The 23,374-nt window shown below is 57.5% G+C and overlaps 1 protein-coding gene across 2 annotated transcripts; it reads right to left on the bottom strand.

Moving 5' to 3' along the window:
• Nucleotides 1-366: 366 nt before the first annotated feature.
• NR4A1 (nuclear receptor subfamily 4 group A member 1) lies at nucleotides 367-21,422 on the bottom strand. 2 transcript variants are annotated; one of them, XM_046013167.1, is made up of 8 exons: nucleotides 21,271-21,422; nucleotides 17,297-17,418; nucleotides 4,382-5,259; nucleotides 3,472-3,601; nucleotides 3,015-3,166; nucleotides 2,469-2,671; nucleotides 2,194-2,372; nucleotides 367-1,200 (listed from the first exon to the last, which is right to left on the bottom strand). In XM_046013167.1, exons 3-8 carry the CDS (start codon nucleotides 5,255-5,257, stop codon nucleotides 944-946), a joined length of 1,797 nt encoding a protein of 598 aa, XP_045869123.1. In that variant the 5' UTR covers nucleotides 5,258-5,259; nucleotides 17,297-17,418; nucleotides 21,271-21,422; the 3' UTR covers nucleotides 367-943. The 2 variants fall into 2 exon arrangements, with proteins under 2 accessions (XP_045869123.1, XP_045869122.1); XM_046013166.1 differs by lacking the exons at nucleotides 17,297-17,418; nucleotides 21,271-21,422 and adding an exon at nucleotides 8,099-8,250.
• Between the last annotated feature and the right edge of the window lie 1,952 nt (nucleotides 21,423-23,374).

Below are 23,374 nucleotides of genomic sequence, written 5' to 3'. Positions count from 1 at the left end.
TCTGCCCCTCACCCTGTCTTACAGATGTGGAAGTCCAATCAGAGGCCCCGAAGGAACGGTGACAACTGGAGTGACCCTCTTGTCCCTCAGCACACCGGCCTCAACCACGAGCCTCTGTCCACGAGGCATGGGCTTATCAGAGCCTTTCCGCGTATCCAAAACTAGTCTGAGTGCTTTGCATAACCACCCCAATAAGCAGGGGTCATGATTACCTACCTTTTAGAAAAGTGTAAACTGAGGCCTGTGAGCTCAGGTCTGTAACCTGAACAATTCAGCCAGAGTTGCTTCTGTCGCTTCAGTAATGATGGGGGTGGGGTGGGGGATGTGTGTGGGGAGGAGGAGGGCATAAGAGACAGGCTCCTGGTGTCAGCTACAGGCCTATTTTTTATTCAATATATTAAATATATTAATCAGAAAAGTCACATACTATAAATCCAGGAAAATACACAAATATAAATGTCAGAATCTGTCATTCGTCTTCCTCCTAGAGTAAGGTTATGTACATGTGGAAAGAGGGTGGGAAGAGAGAGCAGGTGCAAGGAGGGGGGAACGCTTGCCCGGCTGGTGGGGGACGTCCCTTCCTCCCAGCCCCGACTCCCATCTCGGCCTCTTCCTTCCTGTATTTACAGCGGCATTTGGCTTATTTACAGCGGTGTGTGTTAAAAACGGTTTATCTTACAAAAACATGAAGGCCAGGGCCGGGCATGGGGGCGGTTAAGACAAATAGTAGGGGTCCCCCCTGTGAATGCATTCCCCTCCCCCGGGGTGCGAGCTCCCTGCCAAACCACCCAGCCCAAGTGGGGAGGCCGGCCAGTCTGCAGCTCCAGCCCAGGCCGGGGTGTGGGGGCGGGGGTGCTCCGAGGGACCGTGGGCCGTGGGTTAAAGGCACGTGGGGTGGCGTCTGAGCGTGCACACGCATTGCACGCGTGTTCCTGGGCTGGGGTCAGAAGGGCAGTGTGTCCATAAAGATCTTGTCGACGATGGGCGGAGGGGGCACCAAGTCCTCCAGCTTGAGGTAGAAGATGCGCTGCAGGCCCTGGGTGCCCAGGGTCCGCAGCTCGGGCAGCTTGCCCAGCAGGCGTGACAGGCAGCTGGCCGGCTGGGGCTCTCCTGCTGCAGTCGAGACGTGCTCCTTCAGGCAGCTGGCGATGCGATTCTGTAGCTCCTCCACCCGCCGAGGCTCCTGCAGCCCATGCCGGTCTGGAGGGGTGTGAGGAAGGTGCGGGGTCAGCCACCTGGCTGAGGAGCAGCCCTCCACCTCACCCCCAGACCCTGCCGCCTCGCCCCGCCTCACTCCCTGCTGGAGAACTGCCCCCCACTGGCCATCCTCCCCCAGTCTCCGGGCACTTGGCAAAAGTTCACACACAAACCCCCACTGAAGTCTAGTGGCGATGGCTGTCACACTCATTGTCCTCATCTTCCAAATCAGAAACCGAGGCCCAGAGAGGTTAAAGGAGTTGCCCAAGGTCACAAAAAAACGAACTCAATCCCTAACCAGATTTTCTGCCTAAGGCCCAAGGTTTTCTCCCAGGCACTTCCTGAGAAACCCTGGAGAGGAGTCGTGGTTTTAGGGATTCCAAAACCCACCGTTTCCCTTGGCCCAAAATGCCTTGGATTTTGTCCTCTATGGCTGGGTCCCCTGTGAAATTTAAGTGAAAAGGGAAACGGGCAGATTCTGGTGCCTGAAAATTTTTAAATAAAAGAGATCTGAAAACCTATGCATTTAACACAGGAAAATCTGCCCTGAATAATTATACCTACGTAAAGGACACACCAGGTACAGTTAGCCTAGTGTTGGAGGTTGGGGCCACAGTTGCCCTTGGGGGAGCTAAGGGCTGTAAGAGGACAGGAGGCAGGGTTCTGTTTCCTGATCCAGGTGTGAAATTTTCTCATTTGTACACTTTCCTGCACACAACGTAATTCAAGAAGGTTTTTAAAAACAACCCCAAATCCCAGGCCACACACAAAAACCACATGGTGTGCATCCTGGATAGTATGGGATAATTCCGACTGCCTCGGGCTTTGCTATCAGACATGCCTGGGCCCGGACCCAGACCCCAGCTCTGTTGTCTACCAGCTATGTCACTCGGAGCACAGGTTGGCCCCTCTCTGCCTCGGGGCACCCTCGCTTCACCATGTGGGAGCCGAGGGCCAGGCCCTCAAGCCCTCCCCAACTCCCTGGTGGCCACTCACCCGTGATGAGGACGAGCGCAGAGAGGCAGGCGAAGGCAGGGACGTCGACGACCAAGCCATGCAGGGACCGAGAGAAGGCCAGGATGCTGTCAATCCAATCGCCGAAGCCACGGGCGCACTGCAGCCGGTGCAGGACCAGGCCGGAGCAGAAGATGAGTTTCCCCTCGGCAGGCTTCGACCTGGCGCCGAGAGACGCAGAGGCTGGTCAGGGCGGGGCTCTTGAGGACAGAGCACAGCGGAGGAGCCCTGAGCAAGCAGACGGGGGGGCAACTTACCGGTAGGCCAGGCGGAGGATGAAGAGCTCCAGGAAGGCCGACTCCAGCAGCAGGTCCTGGTCGCTGGGGGACAGTTCTGCGAAGCCTGGGATCTTCTCGGCCCACTTGCGGATCACCTCTAGGGAACCCGAGAGCAGGTCGTAGAACTGCTGCACGTCCCCAGCATCCTCCTTCCCGAAGTGGGGCAGCACCAGCTCCTGGAACTGAGGACGGGCGGGGGGGTTGGAGGTCAGCAGCCCGCTAGGGGCCCCATACCGCGGCCATCACCTGAGGCCATGTGACACACTCAGAGGACCCCCGGGTCCCGGGGCGAGAGAGAGAGCCTGAGAGTCCGCCCATGCTCTTGCTTACCAATTCTCAAGCATTAACCCAGAGCTGAGGCTGCTGGGAGGGCACATTTTTCTAACTGGCCACTCACCCGGGGGGGTACACTGTCCACCTGGTCAGCCCCAAAGGGGGCTCCTCTTTTTTTCAGTGTGTTGTGCCCGCGAGGGGCCTTCTCCAAGATGCCCAAAGGCACCGAGTGTGGGGTGGGCGGGGCCTCACCTTGGAGTAGTCCAGTTTGGCGGTGCTGGGCCCAGAGTCCAGGTGCGCCCTGACCAGGGAGGTGAGGAGGTTGGCAGGGGAGGCATCCGGGGGCTGCTTGGGCTTTGAAGGGAGCCGCCCCCGCCGCCCCTTCAGGCTGTCTGTCCGGACAACTGCAGAGAAACGGGCAGGGCTAAGGAAGGGAGGCAGGGGTCCAGGGAAGGGACTCTTAGCCCAAGCTGTGTGCATCAATGCTGTGAAGTACCTCGGAGTCTAAGGACCTAGAGCCCGACACCCTACAGAGAGCACACCCCGCCCCCCGGCCCATGCGCTAGACAGGTGGACCAGAATGGGAATGCACATCAGGCCTGCTCGTGCCAGCCACTGCGGCCCACCAGGACAGAGGTCTGGGGGGCCTCTGTCTGCCCCACCCCAGTCAGGCCCGCCTCTGTCCCGCCAGCCCATCCCAGCCGCCCACCTTCCTTCACCATGCCGACGGCCAGGCACTTCTGGAAGCGGCAGAACTGGCAGCGGTTTCGCCGCCTCTTGTCCACAGGGCAGTCCTTGTTAGCCAGGCAGATGTACTTGGCGTTTTTCTGCACTGTACGCTGGATGGGGGGGCCACACGGAACAGGCTGTCAGAGTCGGGCGGGGGGGGGGGTGGGGCAGGGGAGGGGACCGTCCAGATCCTGCTGCCATCACAGACAAAAGCACTCTCTGTTCACAGCTATTTTTCTAACATTTGGGTGGCAGGGGAGGGAAAGATGGCGGGGGGGGCGGGGGTAGGGGGGAGGAAGAAGAAAGTCTTGGGGACACTGGGGGAGGTTTATGCCCAAGAAGGGAGACCCCCAGGACACAAGATGGTTCCAGGGGTTCAGGGCTCCCTAGCAGCCCAGACACCTGGGTTTCTCAATGTGCCTTCCCTGGAGCTGGCGAGGGAGGGCAGAGGAGGGCTGGGGGGTGGGGACGGGAAGCTGAGCAGGCACCCAGAGCTGGGACAAACATACAGCCTGTTCCCCAGTCCGCCCCCAGCCTTCGAGCACCAAGCCCTCTTCTCAGATCCTTTTATCTCATGCCAGGAACATGAGTGCCTGGGGCCCCCTTCCCACCAGGACCTTGAGTTGGGGAAGGACGGGCAGAAGAAAACCAGAGGCTGGCCATTAGCAAGTGCCCAGGACATGCCTGCGGCCCCCACCCTTGCCTGTACCTCACTATCCCTCTGTGGGCAGCCCCCTGCCACCTACGGGTCCCCAGAAGGGTGGCCCACCTGCAGTTGTGACCCCTCCCAGAAGGTCAGGACAAGGTGGGAAGAGAACCCCAGGGAGGCTACCACAGAGACCAGCCTTGCCCACTCCCCATAAAGAGCCGCACCCAGGGCAGCCTAGTACCTTGAAGAAGCCCTTACAGCCCTCGCAGGTGCGGACTCCATAATGCTGGCACGAAGCGTTGTCCCCACACACAGCACAGCGGCCCTCGCTTCCACCTGGAGCCCCACTCCGGGCCTTGGCTGACGGCACGGGTGCGTCCAGCATCCCTGGGCCGTCCAGGTGTGGAGAAGTGGGTGCCAGGCCTGGGAAAGCCGCTGATATAGAATAACTCTCTCTCTCCCCCAGCTGGCAGGTGGCCTGTGAAGGGAACAGCTTCAAGGGGCTTTGGGCAAGGCTGGGGCTGGGGCCAGTAGGGGGGCTGAAGGAAAAGAAGGCTGGTGGCTGGGCGTGCCCGGAAGCCTTGGGCAGTTGCTCTGTCCATGCCCGCAGGCCTTCATATGTCTGGCTGGGTGAGAAGGGGCCGAATGAGCCATCCCAGGGAGAGAGCTGGGATGGCTGGAAGCTGGGCGTGGACGGTGATGGCGCCGAGCAGGGGCTGCCGTAGTAGTCGGAGCCGCTGGAGGACAGGGTCTCATCCAGGGGGCCGCTCAGGGGGCCAGGGTAGCATCCGTACACCTGGAAGTCCTCAAATTTGAAGGAGGCAGAGGCGGGGGAGGTGGCTGAGGATGAGGATGTGGAGGAGGCTGAAGAGGAGGCCGAGGAGCACGGCTGGGCTGTTCCTGGCAGCTGGTAGAGGAAGGTGTCAAACTCCCCTGTGTAGCCATCCATGAAGGTGCTGAAGCTGGGCAGGGCGGTGGGGGCTGTGGGGGCTGCCTCAGGGCTGGCCAGGTCCATGGTGGGCTTGCTGAGCTCAGGGGTCAGGGGGTCGCTTGCCAGGTGGTCGCGGGGTCCTGGGCTCGGTGCTGGTGTCCCATATTGGGCTTGGATACAGGGCATCTCTGAAGAGGGAGGAGACCAAGATTGTGGGAGTGAGAGTCAAGGTGAGAGAAGCCTGAAGCCTGGCCTTGAAGTCTAGGTCCTTGAGCAGCCAGGTGGCAAGAATCCCAGCCAGACACAGGCCACTGAGGCCTTAGCACCGTGGCCCACCACAGAACCCAGAAAGCTCGGTCCCCAGCCGGAACACCATCTCCACCCCCATGTCACAAAGCCCCTGGGCAGTGGCCCAGCAAGAGTGGGCTCAGTTGGAAGGCCAGCCACACCCCAGTCAGCTTGGGAACCCTAGGGAAGGCATTCAGCCAGCATTTCTCTGCTGGAACAGGGGGAAGCTGTGTTCCCCCAACCCCCTGCCCTACCGCACTGGGTGAGGCGTGGGTGGGGGCTGGAAGAAGGGTGGGTGGGAGATGCAACCAGGCAAAGTCCTACTCAGCCCACTCTCTGGATGCAGATACGTTGTTTCTCCAACCTGGCCCTTCTGGGAATATTCCCAGACATGGCCCAGCCTTTGCAAACCCCCCCCCACCACCACCAGTGCCTGGGACCGACATCCTGCAAATGCAAGAGGAGCTGAGAGCAAAGGGCCCAACTGCCTAAATCAGAGGCCTAAGCGGCCATGAGCCTGCCCCCCTCCCTGCCCCCACCCTACATACTGAACAAAGGCTGCAGCTCCCACGCGCACCCCAGTCCTGCCATCTGGGGACAGGCACCCACTCGGCGCTGCCTGACTTGCTCCCAAAAGCAAAAAGGAAGGGAGCCCAGGCCTCTTCAGCAGAGTCCAGCTCCCCAGGGGATCAAGTAACTGGGCTCCAGACCTTTAAAGGCTGTATGCTGGAGGGAGGCCGAACAGGGGCCGGAAGAAGGAGAGAACAGCCCCCTGGACGTCCAGGAGAATGGACAGTCCCTAAGAAGAATTTCTCTGCTACCCCCAAAGCACTGCTCCTTGCTATTTGTACAAGAGAACTCTCAGAGCCCAGCAGACTTGAGGTGCCTACATGGGGAGGAGAAGGTGTCCTTGCCTGGGTTCCTCCATTAAGGGGTATCTATGTCCTGAAGAGCCCAGGAGCTCAGGCAAGGAGGGCTGGTTACACCCTCAATCATGAGAAGCCTCAAGGAGCAGAGACAGTACCATTCGAGGGGAATCCTTAAGTTGCAGACTTGTCAAAAACTAACACAGAAGAGGCTCTGGGACATTTCCCCATCCCACATCCACACCTGGGGTCGGTATGGCTTCGGCCCTTCCAGTCGGGGAGGGAGGCTGGGTAAGAAAGTAAGCTGGAACAGAGAGTGCCATAATCCAGGGAACAGAGAGAGGGGGCAAAGGCTGGCACCACCTCCTGGCCAAGAGCCCAGGGAGTCCTCTGGTTCTAGCCTTTCTCCCACCTCCATGGGCCCTGGACAGGGCAGCTCCACCCCTGGCCTGACACTCCCACAACCAACCCAGGCCATGGAGCCCCTTGAAGCGCTGGCACCGCCCACCCGGGAGTGCCTGTCCACAGGCAGAGAGCACACCTGCGAGAGATAAGACTGGCCATTTCTCCCTGCCCTAAGACAGCCTAGGCAGGGATGGGTTTGGGGTGGAGAAGAGATGGCAGCCACCTGGAATAAGGCTGGGTGTTCCAGCCTTATTCAAATCCTGTTTCTCCACTTGGACGTCCCACATCCGGATCAACCCCCACCAGCCTATCCCCCCCCCCCTTCGCCCGGGTACTTAACTACACCAGATACGGACCTACATCTAGCATTAAGGGGGGTGGGGGAGAAGCAATCCTACAGGGAGGAGGAAGAGGAGGCGGGGTTGAAGGAGGGAGCAGGGAGAATCCGGCTTCAGGCAGGTCCTGGCAACAATGTGGTTTGCACCTGTTATGCCCAACAAGCTTCAGGCTGCACCCTACCTGTATGAGCCAACAGGGACTGGGGGAGGGGGGCACAGATGTGATCAGCATGTGGGGCTGGAACCGGGTGGGGGGGGCGGGGGTATCCTTCAGGTACCACATGGAGACTCCAACATTAGCAACTCCCACCCCGGATCCCCAAGGACCAAGATTTCCACACCTCTCTCTTTCTTTCTCTCTCTCTCTCTCTCTCTCTCTCTCTCACACACACACACCCCCCACAGGATCCAAGCAACAGCGAAACAACGTTCCCTGCGCTTCCAGAGACCCCGCCCCTAAGAAGACTCATTTGGCGGAACACAAGCAGGACCCCTCCACAGTCCAGCTATCAATGCTGGCCATTTACTTCAGCAATTCAGAAGTCTCCTGATAGAGTTCGGGCACCAACTTCAGGGATCCTTGCAAACTAACCACAGGCTCTAAAGCGTTAAGAAAACAATTAAGGGAATGGGGGAGGAGGCACACCTGCGGGGAGGAAGAAGACCCTTTTGGAAATCCAATCCTGGCAGGAGTCCGATGGATCCCAGCAGTTAAAGTTCTATGTATCTTTCCCCCCCACTGTACTGAGCCCCCATCGGCACCTCAGTCCGGGGCGCCCTGTGCCATTCGGGTACCCTCGGAAACAGAACTACAGCCAGCCTCCAACTGAACAAGTCCCCACTCCTGGTGCCAACTCTAACCCCCTGCGGCTTCCACCTTGCACAGACACTCCCCCCCCCCACCCCACCCCCGCGCCCGGTAGATTGAAGTCCGATCCGGGTCCACATCCCGTTCCAATCGCTCTCCTCCGACGCCAAGGCTGCACCATACACCCGCTCTCATGCACGCTGACCCTACAACATCCTTTCTGCCCGCGCGTAAGCCCATCTCCTTCATGCAACACCCCTGAAAACCAGAGCAGAGAGCGCCGCTGAGATGCATGCTCCCCTTCCCCTCCGGGGGCGCCTACCTGGCCGGCTCCTGCTCCCCCTGCCCGGGACCGGCACCCCGAGTCGCAGTCTGGTCCCTCGTACGTTCCCCGGGTTCTGCACACTCCCCCAAGTTCCGCAGCCTCTGCCACTGGGGCTCCCCGGCGCAGCCCGACCCTCCTCTTAAGCGCTCCGTGACGCACGGGGAGGGGCGGGGGCGCCACTGACGCACGCGGCCCGGCGAGCTTTGGCCATACAAGGGCGCGGGGGGCGGCGCGGTTCCGGCGGGAGGCGGCCAGGGGGAGGCGCGGGACGGGGAGCCCGAGGGGGCGGGGCGAGAGGGGGCCTGGAATGTCTGCGCGCGTGACGCACGCGGGGTTCCATTGACGCAGGGAGCGCGGATTGTTTGATCTATAAATAGTCCCCTCGCGCCCGCAGCGCCTGTTAAAAATAGCAGCTCGCGGACTCCCAAGGCTCTCCCAGCCGGACCCAGGACCCGGCCCGGGGGCCCCGGGTCCGAAATAACCGGCCTGGAGGGCCAGAGTCCACGAAGGGGGCGCTCTAGAGCCGCGGCCGTGGGGCTTCCCCGGACTTGGATCTCTCTTCAGCCTCCAGCTGCTTCGGGGAGCCACGACCGCGCCCGCTCCCTCCCGCTCCCTCGGCGCCCGGCTCCGCCTTTGCACCCTCCCTGCCCTTCCTGCAGCCCTGGGGGGTCGCCCTCTGCCGCCGCTGGGCTGCCAGGGCAGGCCTCGGGCCGGGGTGGGCAACTCAAGGGACACAGCCCGGACAACGTGCACCCCCACTTCAGCCCAGGGCGCAGCTAGTGCACTTGACCCGTCTTCTCCACGGGGTCATTGGCTGAGAAACTGGCCCAGGACCTCGGAGTCCTGTCTCTCCCCCCCACCCCCCACCCTGGCATGTTTACGTCCCCTACTCTCCCAATGCAAAGTACCTTCCCAGGACAGGGGTTTGCCAGGCCCAAGATGAGCCAATGGGCTCTGTCCCACGCGCTGAACTTGATTTCTTCCCAGGCCCTTACAGGGTGGGTGCACTATAGTTGGGAAATTACCGAATTTCAGAACCGGGTGGAGCCTGAGAAATCTTGTCAAATTTGTGCCGACTCTTCCCCATTTTATAAATAAACAAGCTCAGAGAAATAATGGCACTTGCTCAAGGTCACACAGCGTGGTGGTGGCACACAGGAGTGAAACCCAGGACTTCAGGCTGCATCTGTAGGGGGATCTTCTCACTCCCTCCCCTGCCCATGACTCCTACCTCACCTCCAGCACCTGTGGAGAGAGCAGCTGCAGACCACCTAGAGCCTTCCCTGATCTGGCTGTCACCCCCCCACACCCCCATTCTACCCCAAACCTGGGGAGCCCGCACTTTCTAAGTAAGAGAAGGGAAATGAAGCTAAGGTTTACAAGAAGAAACCACCCCCCACCCCCAGGACCCTGGGCTCCCACCCAGCCCCCCTCTCCCCAGTAAGTCAACTTGAAGTATTTCTGCTTCCACTGCCCCTGCGCTGGTGGCCCCACTCTCACCTCATTTGGTCACCCGACAGCACTTCCCCCTACCCGAGGCACTTCCTGTTCCTCACTTCCACTCTTAACCTCCCATCTCAGGTCTCCCACACCCCTGTCTCCAGCCCCCACTTCTGCCTACCAAAGGTCCTGCCAGCAACTCAAACTTCACCCATTGCCGACAGAGCTTGTCATCGCTGTACTCTCTGCCCACCACCCCATCTCTGCTCCCGATACCCCACCAGCAACTTCTCATTTTCCTCTTACAATTCTATTTTGGAACATCTCTTGGATCCCCTTCCTACTGCCAACCACAGCCCACGCCTCACTGGTGCATGAAGACAGCTGACCAGCTGAGTGAGGCCGGTGACCTCCACTTCTCCTTGCCCACACCCAATCAGGCCACTGCCCCTTTACCAGCTTGTCTCCTCTTTCCGAATCCCCCTGCCCACCAGTGCAGTAGTCTTCATGCAACACCAGTCTCATTCAGAACCCATCTCCCAACCTGGTCAGAACCTGCCATAGCTCTCCCACTTCGGCATACAATCTCAACGTGGACCAATCTTCAGACAGCTCCGTTTTCCCCCAAACCATCTTCCAAAGACCCTTCAAGGCCACCCAGGTAAAGGTGAAGAAATATGGGCAGAATAATGCAAAGCGACCCATCCGAGATCCCCACTCCACTTCACACCAGTTTTGTCTTTGTGTTGGGCTTTTGTGTAGATTCTGCTTGGAAAAGAGATGCCACACACACACACATACACACACACACAACAACAACAACAACAAAAAGACTTTAAAACTGCTAATATGAGGCTCCTGGGTGGCTCAGTCGGTTAAGCATCAGACTCCTGATTTCAGCTCAGTCATGATCTCAGGGTAATGAGATCAAGCCCTGTGGCAGGCTCCTCACTCAGTGGGGAGTCTGCTTCTCTTTCTCCCCCTCTCCACTGCCCCCCCCACTTGTGTTCCCTCTCTCCCTCTCTCTAAAATAAATAACTCTTTTTTAAAAAATAAGCATTTACTGGGTGGCTCAGTGGGTTAAACCCTCTGCCTTTGGTTCAGGTCATAATCTCAGGGTCCTGGGATTGAGCCCCGCATCGGGCTCTCTGCTCAGCAGGGAGCCTGCTTCCTCCTCTCTCTCTGCCTTTCTCTGCCTACTTGTGATCTCTGTCTGTCAAATATATAAATAAAATCTTAAAAAAAAAATTTAAAGAAAAATAAAATAATAAAGATAAACCTGCTAATATCATTCACATCCTCCCATTTTGCAGATTAGGACCCAAAGGTTCCCAGAGCACCTGCACGTTGCTCAGAAGTACACAGCAAGTTTGGGCTGGTGAAGATAGACCTTCCTCCACCCCGGCAGGGCCTTCCTCCAAAAAATAATTAATTAATTAATCAATAATTTAATGTCAGCAAAACATGTAGCTTGATCAATCTGTGCTCAAGCCCAGCTTTACCAATTCTTTGCAGGCTGAATCAGCCTTGGGCCCTGGTGCCCACCTACCACTTTCCAAGTGGTGCCTCCCTACCACTTTCCATTTATAAAAAGCAACACAGACCTTCCCTACCTTCCCACAGGGCCAGCCCACCCAAGAGCCCCAGAGAACTATGTGTGGTGAGCAGCTGCCCAAGGCCCTAGCCTAAATCTCCAAATCTCAGCATTAGCCTCCAGATGCGAGCCTGCAGCCCAGCGAGCCCCCCCCCAACACCCTCCCCTTCATCGCCAGGATATTGCAGCTTTGGAGGCTACCTTCTCACTGTCCCAAAGGCAGAGGGAGGGGAAGACAACTATAGCTGCCACTTGGCCATGTCTGTGGAGGCAGGGATGCTGCAGGGTTTGAAAAGAAGTAAATAAGGAGAAAAAGGCAGAGTCCGTCTGTGGGAGCACAACCAGGGCCACCCATTCAGGCATCCACATGGGGCACCTACCTTAAGGCAGAGGGAAGAGAGGCATGAGGGCTTTGGGACCCCTGGTCTCATCCCGGTGGCCAGAGGCCCTCCAGGGTGTCCTGGGGCTCTGAGGCGAGTGGAATCTGGCTAAGGTGGAACTCTGGGGAAAGGCACCATTAATGCAGACCCTGGGAGGCCTGGAGCATAGGCTGGTCCCAGGCTCTCAAGGGATCTCCAAGTCTAGCCCTCAAGAGCAAGGTCAGAGTGAACAGCCCCTTGTGGGGGGCGGTGTGGGGTGGCAGAGGATAGGTAATGATGAAGGAGGTAATAATGGGAGAGATATCCAAAACCAGAGGCGAGGACCAGAAGGTAAGGCAGGGCCATAACACAAGAAGCACAGGGAGAGAAGATGTCGTGTTGGAGATGAGATGACAGTCTTCACAAGGCTCCCACAGCACAATGGCCCAGTGCATCAATCTGCCCTCATCACCCAAGGGCTCCCAGCTGCTCCCATAAAAGGACCTTGGGCAAAACTTCCCACCACTCAGTGGGCAGAGTGACCCATCTTCCTTCTGCTCTAATCCTGCCCATCCTCCAAGACTTCGGGCCATACCCCTCCCTCAGCTTAACTCTTAGTAACCAGCCCCTTCTCACCCGTGAGGGGAGGTATGGGGAATAACCACCAAGAGTCAGACCTCAGTCCACAGCACTTCACATGCATTCTTCCACTAAACTCTCCCCTCAACCTTCCAGATTTAGAACTGACCCAAATTTTATAATGAGGAGATGGAGGCTTAGGGCTAGGTCCTCTAACTCCCAGGTCTGTGCTGGAGCCATGGCCCCCTCTGTGGACTGCAGACTGTGGCTTCTGGCCCGCTGCGCCTGGCTTCTTCTAAGCGTACCTTAGAACCAGGTGTGCGCAGGCGTGCGCACACACACACACACACACACACACACACACACACGCGCGCGCGCGCAGCCTCTAAACTGAAAACAGCAGTGCCCATGAGGGGCTCTCTGGTGGGACTGGAAGCATTCCAGTTTCCAACCTGGACAGCAATCAGCCAGGTGTGTTCACCCTGGAAAAGCCATCACACTATACGCTTAAGATTTAATACCTATGATTTGTACACTTTTCCATATGGGTATTTTCAAAAACAAAAGTTTATTTTAAAAAATAGCCATGCCTCAACAGGAGAGACTTATTTATTCACAGGGACGTGGATGCTGCTGGAAATCATTGAACACAGATTCATTCAAGTGTGTGTTGCCGAAATCAGAGAACGGTGCCTGTTTCCCATTAGGGACTTGTTCTTCCAACACACATAGGGCACAGCTATGGCCAGGAGCTGATCTCCCATTAGACAGGGGTCTTCACACAGGATGTTCTCTGTCAACATTGGGTGTTTTCTGAAGCACTCACTAGTCCCTTGTCCCTCCGAGGCAGATCTCATGGGGCCCGGGGACTTAGTGCTGACTCATCCCTCCTCCAGCTGTGTGTGAACACGAGGGCAAGGCCCTGTCTCCCCGATCTCACCAGAGGGGGCCTTCATGCATCTTCAATAGTAACTAGCCTAGGGCAGGCCCCAAATGGGCAGCCAATGTCCACCACCGTTCGCCAGCCAAGAGGGTGGGTGTGGATTTGGGTAAATGGGGGATGGAGGAAGTGGAAAGGCACAACCCCTTTCCCACACTACCCCCCCACTCAGGCTGCCACCCCCCCCACACCCCCCAGCAGAGGGCAGGAACCTGCCCTACTTTCACCAAGACCATCCCCACCCACAGGCCTCCACACCCTTCCCACGTGGTGGGCAGAAGTGAGCTTTGCCTCCTCCCGCTGAGAAGTGGCCACGGGAGATTCCCCTCCTCAGCCCCAGGACTTAGCACCAACCCTGACCTGGCCACTTCCTCTTCCTGCCTCAGCAGTGGGTAGGGGGATTTGTGCTATGGGCAAGGAAGCAGTGCCTACGACCCCAGGGGCTTGCCATGGACAGGTCTGACAATTAGGAACATAGGGTCAGGCCCAGGTCTCTGGCACTGATCTCCTGGCCCTCGCCCAGGCCCTGCCACGACCACACGGGGTGTCACCTCCCTGATAACAGACTGCCAAGGACGTGGGCAGGGAAGCCACTGACCCCCACCACTCACCCAAGGCCCAGCTGGGACAAAAGAGGGAGGGGCTCGCAGAGCCATCACTAGCCAGAAGCCCACAAGCCTGATGTGTGACATGGGGCCAGTCCCCTGCCCTCTCCAAGACCATTCCCCATTTGCCCAATATAAACAACACCACACTCCCAGGGGCTGTGAGAATTCCATCGGTTCAGGGAAGGGGGAGGCTCACCAGTGAAACGGAGCCCTGCCTGGGAGGCTGAACTCTACAGACTCGCAGCAGGATCCTGGAGCAGGGAGGGCAGGCATGGAAAAGAGATACCTGGGTCTTCAGCTAGACTAGGGAGCCAGCACCCCCTTCTTCAAGAAATGGAGAATAGTAACCCCATCCACACCTCTTCCCCCTCCACCGCTGAGGAAGGAAATGAGAGTGTGCCCAGACCCAGCACTGGGAAAATTCCATACTCTGTATGCAGCAAGTGCTCAATTAATACTCTGGAGAAAGTCTGCAAGTAAAAGAGGCCAGGCCTCTCTCCACAGAGGCTGTCTCCAGGGAGACAAGAAATCTCCAGGGATTTCTTGACCCTCACCTCCCTCTCAGGCTAGGGGGAATTAACATACAGCACAAAAGAGTAAGATCAGACTTCGGGGAATAAGAGCCAGGAGGCGCTGGAAAGACGCAGACAAGATCATGGAGTGCTTTTGGGAAAGGTCAGCCTCTGCCTTGTTTGCACCCTCCTCAAACCTCCTTCCGTGCCCCCCAGTCTGCTCAGCTCCTGGCCAGCTCCTCTTCTCCACCCTTGGAGGGCCTCCCACCACCTTGTAGAACATCACCACCCACCAAATTCTCCTGCCCCTGCCCAAGGTCTCCACCCAGCCTCCTTGGGCAAAATTTCAAATTCCAAAATAAAAACCCTCTGATAACGAGCCCCAGCCGGAAAGACTGATGCATTTTCCTATTGTTAAAGTATTTTTAGTCACAGGCTCTGGATTCATTTAGAGACTCACGTTCAGAAAGGGGAAAAAAAATTTTTTTTTGAGAACCAAGAAGGAGAGCACAAGAGCCTCCCACGTAAGGAGCTGCCACTTATTTTGTGCCGGGCTGCAGCCCCTGGCCCAGGGCCCGGGGATCGTGTTTGTGGCAAGATGGTTGGTGGACTTGCCAGACCTCGCTCCAGCCTTGCTTTGCAGGCACCAAGACCGGCTGGGGAGCCAGTCAAGGAGAGCAGGGCAGGGGCTGAGGGCTTAGGAAAGCCAAGCCCCCGGTCCCCATCAGCTGGGGGGCTCAGGGACCCTACTAGGGGACCAGTGCAGGAGTCCCCGGTTGGCCACCCAGCTCACTCCAGCGTCCCTCCCCAGCCAGAGCAGACCAGTGCCTCGTTGAGGCTGAGTCGACAGGAAAGGAAGACGGAGAGCATGGTGGAAATCTCTGAAGAAGGAGAAAGATGGCAGCACCTGTCTCTTCCCATGTCTCCCAGCTCTTGATCACAGCTTCTGACTCCCAAGTGTGACTCCCACCCACCCAACTTAGGTCAAGCTTTACTCTCACACCTCGGGAAGATCAGCCACCCATTTCCTCCTCCACTCCCCCTCCTCTCAAGGCCAAAGAAACCACAACACAGATGGTCACAATGGAGAAAGATCCAAACAGCCCAGCTCTCATGCCTCAGTTTCCCCATCCCTAAGACTCACCAGCTATCTCCTCACGATCTGCTTAGACTCTCAGAGATCCTGGACAACTGCACCAGGTGAGAATCCTGGGGTTGGTCAGGGGCTCTTCCTGGCAGCCTCAGGGAGCCCTGCGGGAAGAGACGGGACTGCCCGGTCAGCCCGGCCTGTCCGGCCAAGGCTATGCACCAGCTGAGCGGACTTAGGACGTGGAGCTGTCTCCAAGCCAGCATGTCCTCCTCTGTTTATATAGCCGAAACCAGAGCCGGCCTCTGGGGACAGAGGGAGCTGCCTCGGGGCCCTCTTGGCTGAGGCCTGACTTTGGCCCAGGTCAGCAAGAACCCAAAATAGTCAGCTGACGGGAGCCCCGGCGTGAGCGTGACCCTGGGCCCGTGCCCAGGCCTGGCAGACAGGTGCCCACGTCACAAGACCAATAGCTCTAGCACTCACGGGGCCCCGGCTGGCAGCCCTTTGGGGTGGCCCTGGCAGTGGATATGGCATGAGACATCCACCCAGTACCACCATCACCCAGATGACGAGGTGAACGCAAGGAATTCTGCCCATGGAGGCCACTCTGTACCCAGAGGACAAGGCTGGGCTCTCAGGAGGCAGTCTGAGCTGACGGGAGAGGTGGGGGCCGGGTTGGTGGAAGCCATCTGGCCTGTTGCTGTCATCTGCACTCACGTGCCTCCTGAGTCCAGATCCCCAGCCGACAAGGGACACCTGCCTCTCCCACTTACAGTAATTCCTCTCCCTGCCCCTCAGCCCAAGGCTGGTGGCACGGAGCCTGCTGCCAGCAGGAGGCCAGGTGCACGCCCAGCCCAGCCCCTGGAACGGGAGGGCCCGGCCTCCCAGGGCTTCCCCTCCTTCCACCTGGGCTCACACCAGCCACCCCGTCCTCCGCCATCACAGCCACCTCTGTGGGAATCCCTGTGCCCTGAACACCCACTCCACACGGGGCAACAGTGTCTGGGGGGCCGGACAAGATACAGAGCCAGCTCCTCCTTCATCTAGGGATCTCTCTCAAGGCCTGAAGGGGGCTGTGGCTCGGGGACAGCCCTCCGTTCTGGGAAAGGAGGAAGGCAATCACAGGTCCCTGGCCAGGGTGCCAGGCTAAACTCCAGCTCTCTCGGGTAAATATGGTAACCAGGACCGTGGTGCCCTTGGCCCCATCCTAGTATCTGAGATCCTATGGGAAAGACCTGGTGGAAAGTCCATTCCTACACTCCAACCCTCACCAACCATCTGCTGGTATCTTCTCCAGAAGTGTCCTCAGGCAAAGAAGGCGTGTCCTCCACCAGCCAAGTGGGCTTCTAGGAGACCTTGACTCTAAGCTTGGCTCTACACGTCCTCACTAGAGGATCTTGAAAAGTCACTTCTCCCCTCTGTAACTCAGTGGTCTTCATCCATAAGAAAAGAAGGTGAACTCGATGGCCTAGGGACCCCTCAAGTCTGAGATTTTCCTGTTCAGGGATGGTGGGTGAATTGTGGAGGGTCTATCTCTGCCCTTTGTCAGCAAATCTTCCCCCTACAGACCCACCATAGTAGGATGGGGGTGGTCTTTGCCCTTTTAGGGGTTAAATGATCCCAGCCTCCCCTCCGTGCACTCCCTTGGTGCACGTCCTCAAAACAAGCCAACTTCCCACCCCCTACGCCTGCCCCGCTCTATTCCCAGCCTGCCTTGAGCTATCCAGCCCGACCCCATCAGAACCAGACATGCGCTGCCTTGGTAATAGCAGTCACTGACCCACACCCTTGCCCCTCTCCTCCCACACCAGCCCATGCCCACCAGGCCCACAGTCCCCCAGCCCATCCTGCTAAGAAAGCCAGGCATCCCCCTTCCCCACCCCCACATTACCCCCACCACTGAAGAAACCAGATCTCCCCCAGCTGAGCAGCACCTCGCCTGCCACCTCTGCAGGGCTTCCCCCTCCAGCCCCCAAACCACATCCGCTTAGGGCAGCTCCACACCCACCTCTGCCCCCCAGCCCTACCGGCTAGAAGGCCCCAAAGGCATAAAAAGGACAGCAGTAGAGTACTTACCAGTCTGGATGAACCAAGAGAACTTGGACAATAGTCAACCATCCCTCAGGCCTCCAGGACCTGGCAGAAGGAGCTGGGACACCAGAGAGGGACCAGGGCTGGCTTCTGTCCATGGTGGAAGCCTACAGGAGGAGAATCAGTGTGAGTGCAGAGGAACCCGCTGGCAGGGACATTTCCTGGAGGCAGCACAGCCAGGAAACCCAGGAGTAGTACAGGGGCAGGACCCAGGCCATGAGAGGCGATAAGCCAGCCCAAGGACTTCCCTAGGCTGGGCAGCTGAGCCTGGGGGCACACAGAACCCCAGGCAAACAGCTCTTGGGGATGTGGGACGTGACTGGGAACTGCTGGGCCAAGGAGATATATGCCAGCATCTAACCCCTCAGCTTCCTGCCCCAATCCTGGGTTTGGGGGTGGTTGGCAGCTTCAGTCCAGCACTTGGCCCTGATGCACACAAAAGGGTATTTTGTAGGCAGAGAAAAGGGAGCACTGTGAGGACAGGGCAGAATACCCCTCTCTCCTTAGAGGGCTCCAGCTTGGCCCCTAAAGCCTCAGAGGACCCCACAGAGCAGGGGCTCAATTGCCCCATCCCCAGGCAGCCCAGCCTTCTAACCAGAGCAATGGGGACTCCCAGGAGTGCCTGTGAAGGGACTCCAGTCCTCAAACACAAAGACCCAGCTTGAAGCAAAGTGGTTAAGGGCACAGATGCTGGACCCAGATACCTGCATTCAAATCCTGGCTCTGTCGCTTGTCATCTTGGGCAAGTTACAGAACCTCTCTGTGCCTCCTGTTCCTCAACTGTGAAAATGACAATCTGTAATGGACATCTCTAAAATTAACAACCACAGGGCTATGGTGGGGCTTAAAATAAGTTCACACGTGTAAAGGACGCAAAACAGTACCACGTACACATATGATAGCACTAACATTATTAGGAGAAATTAAATGAGGACACATCAGAGCCAGCCCCAGAACCTGGTGTTTATTCCAAGCCACTTCTGGGCACCTGCCCTCCACTTCCAGAGCCAACTGTGAGCACCACCCTTCCAGCCTTCTTAAGCTCTCGCCTGTCCTCTCAGCAGTGCCTCTCTCCTTCAGCCACGGTACTCCAGACCCTACATCTCTCCTTCCCTTTTCCACCCTAATTCAGCGCTCTCCACTCTCAACTGAGCCTCAGAGTGACAGCAGGAACAGGTGCCCTTCAGGTTAAGAGGAGGCGTGGGAAAAGAGAAGTAGATGTTCCCATGCTGGGAGGTGGAGAGAATAAGGAGGAGAGCCTCAGAGGGTGTGTGATGGGCATAGTTGCCCTCCTGACCTCTGCCCCAGGGTCCACAGGCTAAAGGGAGCTACTCTGGACCACAGTACCCAGATTCTCTTCTTACACAGCTACCAGCAATCCCTTGCTCCCGTAGTACACATGTAATGGAGAGCAGAGGGTGAAGGTGGCAGAAAGGGAGGGGAGAGGTCTAGAATACCTGGAGGGCTCCCAGCCCCTAACAGAAGGCAAAATCAGGCTGCAAACCTGCCCCAGCTCACGGGCTACACCTGCTTCCTGGAACAACACTGTCATCTTCCCATATCCCTGAAAGAGGTCTGCAGTAAGGTCCCAGACTCCCCTCCACAGCCTTCCCTTTTCTCCCAATAGTCCGCAGCTGAGGAGGAAACGCAGGAAGGGCCAACGGCTTCCACCAGTTAGGCCTGTCCTGAGCTCCCGGGTCAGGGAAGGTCCTCCAAGCACCTTCCCCTGTCTCTGAGAATAGGCTCCAGAGTCGGGGACCCAGGTCATACCCACAAAGTGCTTTATAACATCTGATCCCATCTCCTGTCTCAGGTCAAAATTCTCTCCATGAGCACTGACTGAGGGCCTTACTGTGAGCCAGGCAGTGAGGCATGAACAACAGCAGATCCAAGAAGGAGCAAACCCACATCACTGGGCCCAGGGTTACAATGGGGGAATGAATCAAGGTCAATTACAGTTAGCACTGTGCAGAGGGCAAACCTAGGGCCAAGGGGGTTGGAGAAGAGTGTGATGCCTCCTAAATGGCATGGGAGCCTGAGGCCAGACCTCAGGACCCAGCTCTCGTTCCCCCAGCTCCAAGCACATGGGCTTTCTCTCTCTAGTCAGGCCTTTGCTTTGGCTGTTCCCTCTGCCAAGAAAGTCACTGCCCCATATGTCTGTATGGTTAGCCTCTTCTCATCGGTCACGTCTCCACCCCCACCACATTAACCTATTTTTATTAGCTCCTTAGGACTAATGCTGTTCAGCTCTTCACCCATCTGTCTCCATCACGCAGACTTCGGTCTCCCAAAGGGAGCTCAGCATGAGTAGGTACTCGGTAAGTATTTGAGGAATATGGGAGAAGAGGACTCACGCAAGCCTGCAATCAGAACTGGTCTGAGAAAACCAGCCAGCTGCTTGGAAGGAGGTGGGGAGAACGTGGGAGCTAAGGAACTCCCCCTTCCACTGGAGGGCAGATCCAAAGGCTGACAGTTCGTCCCTATACCGAACTATAACCCTGACTCCCAGAGCCCCAGACCTGGATCCCAGCTCTGCCTGGGTCCACCTGAAATCTTCTTCCTCTCAAGTATTTGTCTTCTCTTAACTACACTCCAGCTCACCACAGGACAAGGCTGGCAGACGGGTACCTTCTTGGATGGTAAGCTCTGCCCTGGCCAAGTCCCCACCCAGAAATGGGCATATTACTGGTATTAACAATAATAACAGCAGATAATATTTACTGAACACCATGTGCTAGCTACATTATTAAGCGCTTTATATGCACTTTCTCATTTCAGCCTCACGACACCATGAGGAAGAGGTTACTATAATGAACATTTTACCAATGGGGAAACTAAGACACAGAAATGCTAAGCACTGTGCTGAAGGTCACACAGCTAGGAATTGGCAAAACTGGCATTAGGACCAAGGGAGCCCAACCAGGGAGCCCCCCGCCAGGCAGCCATCCCTTCCCCCACTTGGACTCCTCTGGTGGGTAGAGGTCTCAGAGAGCAATGGAGCAGTTTGACAGCTAACACCAGAAAGCAAGTGGGAAGCTCTGGGCCCAGGGCTGCTGTGCCTTAGACCCAGGCACTAGGCCTGAACTCCTGAGCTAATTTTCTTCACTCCGGCACAGGCCCCAACATTTATAATCAGTTACATTCATCTTGTACATCTTGGTCCATCCTTCTGCCTGGCTGCCATCATTTGAAATCTTGATTTTATCCTATTGTACACCTGTCATTCCCCTTGGCTCTAGGCCTTTACAGAGTCAGCTGGCTTCCCTTTTACGTTTTCATTCAAGTCACTGATTTAAACATTCACTTGGGGTGGCGTAGGACCATGGCTGTAGCTCTCACTGAGGCCCCTGTCCAGGCTGTCATCAGCCCCCTCATCCATCAGCAACCTTTGGGCACCACTGCTGTGAAGACACCTATCTCTATCAGCCTTCCTTTTCCCGGCATGCCCAAACACTAACTAGCCCCCAATCCAAATTAATGCTTCACTGTAAACCACTGTAAATGCCAATATCTGCAGCATTTCTAATCTCAGGTCCGTTCCTGCCTCTACAAGACCCTCTCCGGGCTCGGTTTCTTCACTCAATCCCATGAAGGGGTGCACCGAGCAAGTCTGGTCCCTCCCCTCCCAAACTCCTGGAACCCATTCCCCGCAGCCGGCGGGGAAATGGAAGGAATTTCTCCGGCCTGGCCACCTCCTGCGCCCCTCTCGGGCCAAACCCCACCCTTGGCTGGCCTGGGAGAGAAAGCCTTGGCCGCCGCACTCGGGGGCTGACTGTGAGAGAGCAGGTTCCTCTGGGAATCTAGACCTTCCCTCCCCACCCCCCAGCCCCACACACAGCCCCGATCCCCAGCAGGACTCCCACGGTGGCTCCTGGCCCGCCCTATTGCCTATGCGGAGACCTCATTCTTCCCGGACCTCTCCCAGGGACCCCCTCTCCTCCCCACCCGGCCCCCCTCACCTGGCCCGCCAGGCTCCGCTCGCCTCTGCACCCCGCCTTCCGGGGTCGCGCACCAGCCGGCTGGGAGCCGCTCCGAACTGTAGGGGCGCCCATGCCTGGAGGCCGGGGGGTCGCGGGCGCCGCGCGGGGGGCCCCCCACCAGTTCCGCCGCCGCCGCCGCGCGCTCCTGCAGCCGCGCCGCCGCGGTTCCGAGCCCCCCACCCCGGGAAGCCCCCCGCCCCGCAGTTCCGGCCGCGGCCGCGCCCCCCGCCCCCGCAGTCCGCGGCAGCCAGCGCCGCCGTCCCAATCCCGGGCTCGCCTCCCCCGGTGGGCGGGCGGGGACCGTGACGCGAGCCCATTGACGTCTCCGGAATCCCGGCGGCGGCGGCCGACGCAGCCTCATCAATGGGGCTAAAAATAGCGGCGCCCGGAATAGCCGCGAGCGCCCCGCCCCGCGCCCCCCCCCAACACACACGCCGCACACCCAGTTACATAATCCGCCCCGCTGCGGCTGGGGTGCGGGAGCTGTTTTTCAGGTGAGGGTTCTGTGGCCTTGCTAGCACCTTCCGGGGCAGCAGACCTCGAGCTGGGTTCTAAATAAATTTACCCGGGGCTTCCCCGGAAGAAGAGACGGAAAAGTGAGGCCCAGAGAGGCCCCGCGGTGGCCGAGGGTCACACAGCAATTAGGCTGGCTTAAGAGGACAGGGCTCCCAGCTCTCTGAGTCTTGGGCACCCCCACCCGCATCGATTGGTTGGCCTGCATGCCACCCCAAGGACAAGAAACCCAAGTAGCAGGGTGCCCAGCTTCCACACAAGACGGCATCTTAGGGAGAGAGGGCTTCTTGGGAGGGTAAGATTTCTTCTGAAGAGAAGCATTCCCAGAGGCGGGGAGTACAACGCTGGGGCAAGGCTGAGGCAAGGCTGGTGGTGGATTCACGGATCTAGCTGTTCTCATACTGCTGTGTGACCAAGGGCAAGTCACTTCACCTCTCTGAGCCCCAATGATAATATTATCCACCTTCTCTGGTTATCAGGGGATTGAACAGCTGTAGAGGTGCCTGGTACACAGTAGGCACTCATAGTTACTGTCTTCTCCTTGCTCCCCTCTAGGAGTCAGACTTCCCTCAATCCACCAGCGCTTAGTGCAGGGAAAACATAGAGACTCCCCACAGTGGCCAGGAAGACAGGGAGGGCCCCAGCCTCTTCTGGCCACAGCCTCCAAGCACAGGCCTCCTCAGTAAGAATCTTCCTTGGGGAGGGAGTCCTCAGAGGGTTTCTCTTTCACACCTGACTAGAACATTCTTTGGAAAGGGAAGAGAACTACCTTGTCTGGAGGAAATCCTTCTCCCCTGAGAGCCTCTGACTTAGGAGTGGCTCGTTCAGAGCCAGGCCAAGGCTGGAGCAGTGGGACTGGGGGCTGACTAGGCAGCCGAGTTGGGTTACAGTGTCTGTTCCCCGAAGGCGGGGCAGGCAAGGCTCCAGGGGAATAGCCATGAGGCAGGCCCCAGTCCTGAGTTCTGTATCCCCAGCCACCAGGCCCCGCTCAGTTTTAGAACCACCTTAAATTACAAGCGTGCTATCATATCCCAGCACCCAGGCCAGGCCCCACGCAGCAAAGAATCTCTTTTGTATTCAAAACTGTCCCAAAGAGGCCCCACACCCCCACTCAGCCCTCATTCCAGGGGCCACATTCCTCTCCCCACTCCCCTGCCCACCCGCAGAAATCCTTTTCTAGACCTGTCCTAAACTGCTGCAACTCAGAAGCTCCTTTCTCTCATTTCTCATAATGATCCCAGGGTTTGTCTCAAAATCCAGGTTCTTCTCAGAACCTTTACATTCCTTTCCCAGATTCGAGTATAAGGCGGACATAGAAATAAAGAAACTGAGGCTTCAAAATGGCAAGGTGGGGGGCGGGGGGAGGGAGGGGCTTGGGGCTAGCTCCCCTTTCTCCTTCCTACCCCAGCAGCTCCTTCCAAATGAGCATTTTTCAAAAACCACTACCCCCACTCTCTCTTTTTCTTTTTCCAGAAATCTAACTTTTGAAATACATTTTAAAAATATTTTCCTGTGTAGGAGAAATACATTTATTTGGACAGGAAGGATAAAAGAAAAAAAGAAAAGTCTT

This window comes from Meles meles, chromosome 7 (genome assembly GCF_922984935.1).
Source record: "Meles meles chromosome 7, mMelMel3.1 paternal haplotype, whole genome shotgun sequence".
NCBI classification, from domain to species: domain Eukaryota; kingdom Metazoa; phylum Chordata; class Mammalia; order Carnivora; family Mustelidae; genus Meles; species Meles meles.
This window is presented reverse-complemented; position numbering and strand designations above follow the sequence as displayed.